The 10,788-nt window shown below is 30.4% G+C and overlaps 1 protein-coding gene across 2 annotated transcripts in view; it reads left to right on the forward strand.

Annotated features, from left to right (window-relative positions):
• The window catches only part of LOC106476350 (protein diaphanous-like), a 74,835-nt gene that overhangs the window by 26,655 nt on the left and 37,392 nt on the right, over positions 1 to 10,788 (forward strand). For both annotated transcript variants that reach the window (XM_013937045.2, XM_022381024.1), the window contains exons 10-13: positions 2,627 to 2,735; positions 5,808 to 5,918; positions 6,635 to 6,774; positions 8,762 to 8,878. In XM_013937045.2, the coding sequence (XP_013792499.1) occupies positions 2,627 to 2,735; positions 5,808 to 5,918; positions 6,635 to 6,774; positions 8,762 to 8,878 (477 nt within the window). The remainder of the gene's footprint in view (positions 1 to 2,626; positions 2,736 to 5,807; positions 5,919 to 6,634; positions 6,775 to 8,761; positions 8,879 to 10,788) is intronic.

The raw sequence follows: 10,788 nt of genomic DNA on the forward strand, positions 1-10,788 counted from the left end.
TAAATAGATTCCAATCTGAAGATATTTTGTAGGTATGGTGGATGAGGGCATGGATGGTTCCAGTTTTGTATCTTTGAGGGCATTCACTTTGGGCGTGGAGGTAGATTCCCTAGACAGATGTGGCGTATGTGCTGTTGTTGGCGTCGATATGTACATCCAGAAAATTGATGGTTTTGTCAGTGGCTATTTCGTGGGTGAATTTAAGCACAGAGTTGTCCTGTTGGTTTTGTCGGAGCTTCATTAATTCATCAGTGTCTATGGTAACGATGAAGCAGTCGTCGACGTATCTGCAGTACAGTGCGGGGTGGTGGTCCTGCAGCACTTTGTTTTCTATGTGACACATGTAAAAATTGGCGAAAGTTACTCCAAGAGGAGAGCCCATGGCAACTCCGTCGACTTGCTGGTATAGCGAACCATTGATATGTTGAAAAGGTGACTTCGTAGTACAGGTGAGTAGAAGTTCACGCATTATTTCTTCAGGTATTTTTGGTGAAGACATGGTCGGTTGTCTGTAAACGTTGTCGCAGATTATGTCTATCATATCCTGGACTGGTACATTGGTAAATAATGATTCGACATCCAAGGAGGCGAGTAGTCCTTGTGGATTTGTGGCATGTAGTAAGTGGAGGAAGTCGTCTGTAAATGTTAGCATGTGTTGGGCAGGCATATACGGAGTGATGATGTGGTTTAGGTCTTTGGCAGTCTTGTATATAGGGGTAGGAATTTGTGATATGATTGGCCGTAGAAGGCTGTTCTGTTTATGAGTTTTTACGGTTCCGTAGATATATCCATGCTCGTAGTCTCCTACGATAGGTTGGAGAACCTTTTCTTTTGCTTGTTTGTTGACAGTGGAGATCAATTTATTAACGTCTGTTTTTAGTGTTTTTGTCGGGTCAGCTCTAATCCTCTTAAACTTGCTATTGTCCGATAGAATGGCGTCCAATTTTGTCTTATATTCCTGTTTGTCCATGATCACTAGAATATTAGCTTTGTCCGCACGTCGCACAATGATGTCGTCATGGTTTCTGAGTTCCTTAGCAGCAGTACGGAGTTTTGGTGTTAGCAGGGGGGTGTTGTCACGGTCACGTCGTTTCGTGCTTTCCGCGCGTAGTTGGTCCCGCAAGGCTGGATTTATGGCAATAAGGTCCTGTTGTTGTAGTTGTATAAGAGAGCAGTAGAGTTTTTCAAGCTCAGCGGCTTTGATGTCTTTGTCGAATTTAGGTTCTCTTATACAACTACAACTAAATCATCAAAGATAATGGTGAAGCCATTTTTAAAGGTGAAGTTAATGTTCACTGGTAAATCATTGTCAGTACTGTTGCATTTTTTTTCAGTCCTCTTGACATGTTGTTTCTCCAACAATTTTTTTTTTTGTAGAGATCAATTTATATCTAATAGTTATAGTTTGTTTTCAATTTCAAGTTCTTGTATTTGTTTAAGTTGTTTTAATGTAATAGACTTAACAAATATTAAATTTAAAAGAAAAGGATTTATGTAATACTAGTTGTTTGTCATTACATGATAGCATACACTGTTTGCTAAACCTAAATATACTTACTTGATCTTTAGTGGTAGAAGAATATTCTTGTAGCTTTCAAACAAATGTACTCTGACAGAAAAAAATTATCAGGAATTAAAAGAATATCATCAGAAACTACAAAAAATTATAGCCTCTAATTTTTAAGAAATATTTGAAACTTCTTTCTAAGGTTGCTTCATTTCCATTGACCACATCTATTTCTCATTTTTTCAAAAGTACGACTAATTTCCACATGATACTTTTGTATCATCGACTATGAGAGCAATAAGGATTACATTCTCTTCTTTCTGGTGGCTTTAACTTCAGGCTAAGTCTCTTTTCAAATCTAACAGCCATTCAAATTTCTCAAAGCCTCCATGGGCAGTACTATAAATGTGAATTAAATTAGTAAATTCACAATTAAGAAAATAGAATTCATAGAAACATAAATATCAAGCTAAACAAATTTTTAAATTTGATTAAAAGAAATAAATATAAACCTAGGAGCTAGTAAAAGGTTTCTTTAATCTAGAAATGTGATGTTTACATTTCAGACACCTAAAGATACGACTGAAATGACAGCTTAAACATTTTGTTTTAATATTTTTTCATGAAATAAAGACTAGATATTAATTATGTAATGTTAAAATATCAGTTCTACATTATTTTTTATAAATAATTATTGAAATGAAAATATAATTTATTTTTTAATTAAATTTTAAAAGTTTAGTTGTGAGTGCACTCACAGTAACCCTGAGCAGTTGATTTATCTGATGGACCTTTCTTAACATGCCTCAGGCTAGCATTTATATTGACTTGCACTGAAAGAAACTGCCATTATTTGTAGTATTAAATTTAGAATATAAATATATTTTAATTCTTTTTATTGATATTATCAATTTTTATTTTGTAAAAACATTGACAAAAGATTTTTAACATCAAAAACTTTTGTACCATATATTGCATAATGTTAAGAAAGAAATTGTATTAGCTATGTAAACTTGTTAAAAGTTGCTTTCATTTTTTATAAAAGTTTATTATTTTAAGATTTCTTCAAAGACAAATTCTATAATTCTTAAATATATTCATTTTCTTTATTTTTACCAGTCATGAAAGAGTATTAGAAGCTATCACCACTAGTGCAGAGCTTGAAGATAGAGATAGATTTAGTGCTATTGTTCAGGGCCTTGGAAGAAAAGACAATGATGCACTACGTGTAAGTAACTGTTAGTTACTAGCTTTCTTACCAGTGTGTGTGTGTGTGTACTGCCAATTTCTACAATTTAATTGATGAAATCAAAGTAGCCCAAATTTTAACTGAAATTAGGAATTACACCAATGAAATTGAAAGTGGAAAAAGTGCTTAGGCTCAAATTTATTAACATATCTCGGTATATTTAGATTTTCATTGTTACATATTCTATTGGTGAAATGTCATGTATACATAGTGATAAAATACATTTCTGTCAGAAGCCATTTGTATTTGTTGGAATATAAAAAAATCTTAGAAGTTTTTTAAATGCAAGTCCAAATAATATCATGTTTAAATGTTTGATATAAGCCAGGCTCTTTATACCTTTCACTGTGACACTCCATAAAAGCCATTTTTTTTCTTCTCCTTCATTAGATGTACAAGTGTATTAATTTCTGTGTGCTGGCCCAAAAGGTCCTGCTTATAGTATGAAAGACTATTTTATTGGACTCCCCTAGTAGTGAACCCTCTGTATACCACATCATTTTGCACCTTATTTATACCACTTTGCACTTCAACTTAAAAGCAATAGTATTGTGTTCAACTGCCTATATATTTAGTCAACTGACAAAAAAAAGAGCCTCAACGACTGAAAAACAATTTTCTTTACATCACTTCATTACAGAAGTTGCAGAATCGAAGCTGTATCACCAGCAGCTAACCCTATCTTAACTGCCATCTCTGTGATGGTGGTTCGTCTTCAGATTCTTCTGATTTTAGTTCAGATGAAGCACCACTTTCTTCTTCTAGCTGTTCTTCAACTCGATCAACATCATTTCTGATCCACTACTTTCTTCCATGTGAGCTATATTTTCTTGTTCCCCACCCTTGGATAATGGCTATGTGTGAGATACTTTTATCCCGATTTTCAACCTTAGGGTGAGATGTGTAATAGAATCAGTGTTAGTAGAGTGTCTACTTCACCACACAGTAAATGATGACAACTAAGGTTGCTCATTGGCTTGTATTGTGTTTCAAACTGTTCCAGGATTTTCTGGAAATAAAGCTCCTAACTTTTCTGCACATTTCATGAGAAATGTTACATCAGAAATCTAAAACAAGATGGAGTGTATAAGTACGTACAAATAGGAATCAAAACACTCAATTCAAAATTCTTAAGGTTGGAACAGTACAAATTTATGGTTATAATAATGAAGAAGGTACTGTCTGTCACAGCTGCTCTGGCCCAACCTGGTAAGTAATATAGGGTTGGAGTGGAGTGCAAATGCACCCAGCTGGTACGTGGAGTAATTTATAGTTTTCTTTTAATAGACATTTAAATATATTAAATTTTCAGCTTGTATGTCTAGAAAACAATTTATATTTACAGAACATCAAATCTTAATGTGATTTTTGCCTGGTATGCCCTATGATGCTCAGGATCTTCTAACCTTTCTCATTTTCCAAAAGAACATATTAGTGTATTAAATGTTCTTTATCCCAAACTATTCCTTGTGTAACCAGTTATACCATTTCAAATTAACTAGCCAATTCATTTTTGAGCTGTTGACCATATGGTTGATAATAGTTAATACTACTACTAAATAGTTCTTTAAACATCAATAGCTCAATTATTTATACATTTTGTTCTATTAGTAGCTCCTTTTTTTCTTAAATGTTATGTAAGTATATCTAATTTTGTATGAATATGTCCATCTAGTCTCAAATTCAAGCTTGACCTGAGTTGCACCTGTCAATTTTGCAAAACTTTGAATTTTCCATGTTAAATGCTTTTTTTTATGTCAACCGTGCCTAACTTTTAAAGATAAGCATATCAGGTTTATATAATTATGTATAATGGGAATGTAGTTTAATATAAGTTTTTTTGCTCAAGTTAAACTGCTTTAACATTTTCTGCATGTTTACTACTAACTAGCCAAAAGCAAGTATAATTTTGTTAGCAGTCTTCCTAATTTTTATAATTTAACATATACTTTGCATTTTTTGTATAAACATTTTAATTCAAGTCAAAGAAAATAAGGTTATTAAAATTATCTGGGCTTTGAGTTACTGTGTTGGAAGTTTTGAAACTGCGTAAATATTGTTACATAAAGTCAAGTCAATATTTGTTTATCAGTTTTAAGATTTCTTGTCCAAACTTTGCACTTTTAATAACAAGAAGCTAAAGCAAGTAAATGAGAGTGGATGTATATAGAAAAAATCTAGTTAAAATGATGATAATGTTTTTGGCAAGCACTACTTATCAAGGCTTAATAAAATGTAATGTTAAATTTCAGTTGTTTTTTACTATCTTTATACTAAAAATAAATACCTAAACCTGCCCTGTAAAATATCAGGTCATGATTTTGTAACATGGTGATCCAGTTTTATTGCTATCTTGTTAATAAGTTCAACATTTAGACTAAGTTTCCACTAAGTGAGTTTAGTGCCTGTTCAAACACAAATGAACAGAAAACATAAAAACAAATCAATGTTTTCTATCATCTGTAGTCAGGTATAAGCTGTGAACATTTAAATTTTCTTTGTCTTTTAATGAAACTAAGTAAAAGTTTTAATAGGAATGACATGCTCTAAAAACTTTTATGTGAACACAAAAAAAGTACTTTTTTATAATTTTACAGCTTAAGGCTAGAAATAAGTATCATTTTGATCAGATTATCAATTTATTTGCTAGAAAAGTGTAAAACAATTTCTCTGATGTTCCAGAAGTTTACTAAAATACTGAGAAATTTGAACTTGCTTCTGTCAATATGGAGATTAATTTGATAGGATTGTTTTCTTTTTAATACTCTTTTGCTCATTAAAACAGTGGAATACAAAGCTTTTATTGATGGAAAATCATTCCTATGTAAGTAACAGTACATTTTTAATCTGCTATTCAAAAGCTGTCATATAAGCAGGTACCAAAATATCTAAGGGAAAAAAATTAAGGTAAAAATAATTCGTTTCGACTTTAAATGCAACTTGTATATTTTTAATGTACTTTTTTTCCAAGTTTCTTTTTGAAAGAAAGTATTGTGTGGATATGTATATATATATGTATGTATGTATGTATGTATATATAATGTTTTCCAGGGTTCCTGTTTTGCCCTGATTAATTGTATCGTCAGTACACCAGATGACCTAGAATTCAAGTTACATTTGAGGAATGAATTCATGCGTTCAGGTTTAAGTGATATTTTAGAGGTAAGAGAATCTTGTGAATTTTGATCTGGAACTTAATACTAAAAACTAAGTTTAAGAATGATCAGCTTGTTTTTGTTTGTTTTGCCATTAATGTAGTGATCTTTAAACATTAGTAGTAGTAACATAATTACTAATTAATTTTCAGCTTACCTGTAGTATGACATTAGTTTACTTATATTTTATGTTTTAAAAACATAAAATCTGACATAAGTATTGTACTGTGCATATGACTTTAAAAGATATTTATGCATGAATATAATTTTTTTGCTTTAGATTGAAATTTAATTAGTTGCACAATAATATATGATATTTTTTGTGAACCAAGCATAGAAGGAAAAGTAGGTTATTGATTTACAGTAACTTTGTAATTTGTGTAATTCATACTCTTACAATTTCTTGCAAATGTTTGATCTAAGAAAATACCTAAGAAAAGCCAAAATAGAAATTTACATTTATTGTAAATGTTTCTGTTTACTTTTAGTTGGAAGATGAATTGTTGTTGAATCCTAGTCTTAAACAATTTAGAATAGATATATAATTCAATGTTAAGATCAAATATAACACTTCTTTATCAATTTATTTCTTGGTGAAAATCAGTATACTTGTTTCGGACATTTGAAGATTTGTAAATCCCCGAGTTTAAACGAAGAATATTTTTATGCAATTTTCAAAATTAATGTAAATGTTTTAATGAAGATAAATATCTCTACTTTTAGGATTTGCAAGCTGAATTAGGTAAGGAACAGGATAGTAAAACTGAAGAACTTAGTATTCAGCTTAAAGTGTTTTTAGAAGGAAAAGATGAAGATCATGATGAATTTTTGCAACGATACGACCTTGTCCGTTTTGAAATGGAGTATCCTTTTTCCTGTAATTGTGACTACTCTGTTAAGTTAGAAGAAGATTTTCATTTCATTTTGATTAATTTAATGAGATAAAACTTAAACTGGTCTAACATTTTTTATGCATACGATACTGGATTGAGTTTGTCTATCAATAATATTGAAATGTCTATCTATATATTGAAATGTTTATCAAACTCATCTATACCATTAGTATTTGAATGAATATGAGTATTTAATAAAATTTCACATTCATTTTTTATATTACCTTATGATATGATATGTTTAAATTAAAATATAACGTAAAACTTAATTTTTTCATTAGTGTTTGAGATGTGTTTGTAGAAAATCAATGTGTAACTTTATATTCATGCAACTTTTTAGATTGAAAAATACCCTTATCCATATAAGAAGAGCAGGTTATTTGAACAAATAGAAAGACTGGTAATATCAGTGATCAAAATACAGTATTGGTGGGACACATGGCAGCGAACATGTTAAAAGAAAAATCTATTCATACAGTTCACGACAAATGAAAATATGTAAACAAGGGCTGAAAGATGGAGATCTGAGGTATAAAAAACCTATATTAACATAATTAGGCAAAACATGGAATAGCATAAGTATAAGAGATGAATTTGGATTACTTAGCTGTTTTCATGTACATTGCTTTGTTATAATCTTGTTCATGTTTCATAATGCATGAAATGAATTTTATCTGAGGTCACATTTTGTTTTTGTTTACCCTATTGGTCTGAAATTAATTTCTTTTCAATGTATTTCAGTGAGAATACTAATTCTGATGGGTCACAACCAACTTTTAGTTATGAGACACATATTACAAGTGTCTACAATGAGCTACTTAAACATGGTATAGTTACCCATATAAATATCAGACACCTGGGTTAAGTAAAAAAAGAAAAGTGTGGTTGGTGCTAGGGTAGGAATTATTAACACTACTAGTGGCAGCAAACGTTAAAAACTGGTTGGAGCCCTCAAAACTATAGATTTTACTTTTTGTTCTTTAGAAATATTACTACAGAAAGTCCAAATATTCAAATAGAATTATCATAAAATCATTTTATTTGCATATACAAAAACCTTTTTTTACATAACAGTACCCCATTTTCTTTCTATTGACCCCATGACCTGAAATCATTGTTATCAGAAATTTTAATTTTTCTGTGTTGTTCAATGTGATATTGTTTAAGTATTAACTCTATTGTCATTTGGTCACTAAATTTTGCCAGTCCTTTCCATCCTTAGATGATCTAAATAATCTATAAATTTATATATTTTTTCTGTATAAACTATTTTATATGTGCATACAATATAATGAGAATATTTGGTCATATTACATGCAAGTAATAGCTAAGCACATTGTTAAGGTTAAATAAGACAGTTGAAACTGAGTAGTGTTATTAATGGTTTTCTTAAGTGTCATACTGACTTTAATATATATATGGAACTGTGAGTTTATGTATAGAACCATCACATTAATAGCAGCGTTAAAGAAACAGATTGGCTTACATATTTTAACTATATTATTTATAAAAGATTAAGAAGTATATTTTGAGTTATAGTGAGTGAAGAAAAGGGTGGCATCAGCTACTTTTCCAGAAAGAGATTTTATAATGATGTATATTGATTACAAGTTCACTTGTATACTTTCATAAGGAGCTATTAATTTACAGTTGCAAAATATATTCTCAATAAACTTGATTGTTGTGTTTTAACTTGGTGTCATGCATATATAACATTGTTTATATTTCAATTGTCAGTTGAATTTCTATTTTTGTACAAATTTGTAAGCATAATATTGCCTTGTATTATACAAAAGAAATGGACAACAAAATTATCATATGAATGTTGTACTAAGTAAACTTAATAGAACTGTGTAATGTGTATTTCATTTTCTTTATAGTCATTTTGGTGTTTTATTTTACAAACATACATATCTGTACTTGTGTTATGGTTGTCATCCTTGACTCATTTTCTTAGTGAGCCCGGTGAGTGTTTTGAATTAATTAAACAGACTGTGACAGACACAGCTGCTGAACCCTACTTTTTATCCATACTCCAACACTTACTTCTCATCAGGGATGATGCATTAGCTCGGTAAGTCTAAATATTTATGTAAACACGTTCAAATATAAGTTATTTAAGCTGTAACATATACTAGCCAGGCAAGTAAATATATATATAATATTTACTTGCCTAGCTAGTATATGTATATAGATCATTAGTTGTCAACATGGTCACTAATGAGGGCCACATATGTAGGTTGTTCTAACTTCCCACTAATGGTAGTTACTGTTGTATACTTGTTTGTGTGTTTTTATATAGAAATTGAAATAAAAATCAAAACATTATAAACTACTGTTAGATGCATCTTTATATATTATAGTCTATCCCAATTGAAGTGTTTTTTGTTTTCCTTCATTTACTTTTTAATTATTGATAATACAAGGAGGTTGCATATGAAACTTTGGTACTTTACAGAAAAATTTTCTGTTTGAGCTCAAAACTTGTTTACTTGCACTTTGCTGTGGCCCAGATGAGACACTGCTCATTGCATATATTTTTCTCAATCATACAAGTTAGACAAATCAATTAAATAACAATCTTCCAGAAGTTTATTCATCACAACAGTCTTCATATACTATTTCTTACATACACACCAGTGGACAGCCATGCTATATTTCAACAAAAAAAAGTATATTCAAATTCTCTAGAACATATAGGTAATTGAAAAACCTAAAACAAATCATACAAAAAATACAAAAGGCAAAATAAAAAGGGACTAAAAAAGAAAGATGACACACATATATGAGCTAAGAACATTACCACAAAAAAAAGATAAATTATTAGCTAGCTCTTAACTAATAAGCCTGAATATCACAGTACAGAAGTATACTATAACGTTGCAGGTCAATGTCTAACAATTAAGTATGATAAAGAGAGTAGACAAATAACAGTTTAAGAAACATCATATCTGAAAATTTTGAAAAGTAGCTACTTTTTTAAGGATCATAAAAAAAGGTCAGTCTATTTTTGGAAATATGCTTGAGTTACAGGATTCCTTTATCAATTTGTAAAATATTTAACCTAAAGCCCCAAATCCATAACAAACTTTCCATTAGACATGCATAAGCTGCAGTTGTCTATAAATGAAGGAAATGTCCAAGAGAAAAATTGGCTATATAAACATAAAAAGACAGAAAATAGATGTTTTCACTATACTTAAGCACCATATGAAAAGCAATCTTTAATGACAACAAAATTAAAGCAAAAACAAAGAACATCGTTTCAGAATGAACACTGGAATTTTCTATGGATTAATTTTATTTCCATTTACAAATGATCTTTTTTTTAAACAACTAAGTTATTTCAATCAGGAGCTACATGGTTAGTATGAATTACTAAATTACGAATTTAATATTTTGTTGTGGTATTACTTTGTGTTTTTTGTTTGTTCTGTATCATCAAAAGTGTTATATGATTAGTTTTATAACTACGCCATTGTTTTCACATGTCATTGATATCTTAAAAGTCATGGTAAATAATGTTTGGTCAAGCCCTTTTCATATAGTGTGGTTGTTAAGGTGCTTGACTTGTAATCTGTACTACACAGAATTGACACCTGTTAATTTCATAAATTTCAAATGGACAAAAAGGAGCTTATTAACCCATCAAAGATGTCCCTTCCAGCTCCCAACTCTAACCACTCCTTACTACTCACGTATTCATCCAATCTTTTCTTGAACTCAGTTAAATTTTATTCCTACACCACCCTTGAAAGCAGCTCATTCCAAAAGCTAACCATGCTCTTTGAAAAGTAATACTGTCTAAACTGCAGACGACTTCTGTGCAGCCAAAATTTGAATTTATGACCTTTTGTCCTATTGTTTTCACTGCTAAACACAAAAAAATTTGATAGATCTATATTATCAATACCCTTAATAATCTTAAACACCTCAATCAAATCCCCTCTGACCTTTCTTCTCTGCAGAGAATACAAGTTTAGA

This window comes from Limulus polyphemus, unplaced genomic scaffold (assembly GCF_000517525.1).
Source record: "Limulus polyphemus unplaced genomic scaffold, Limulus_polyphemus-2.1.2 Scaffold6, whole genome shotgun sequence".
NCBI classification, from domain to species: Eukaryota; Metazoa; Arthropoda; class Merostomata; order Xiphosura; family Limulidae; genus Limulus; species Limulus polyphemus.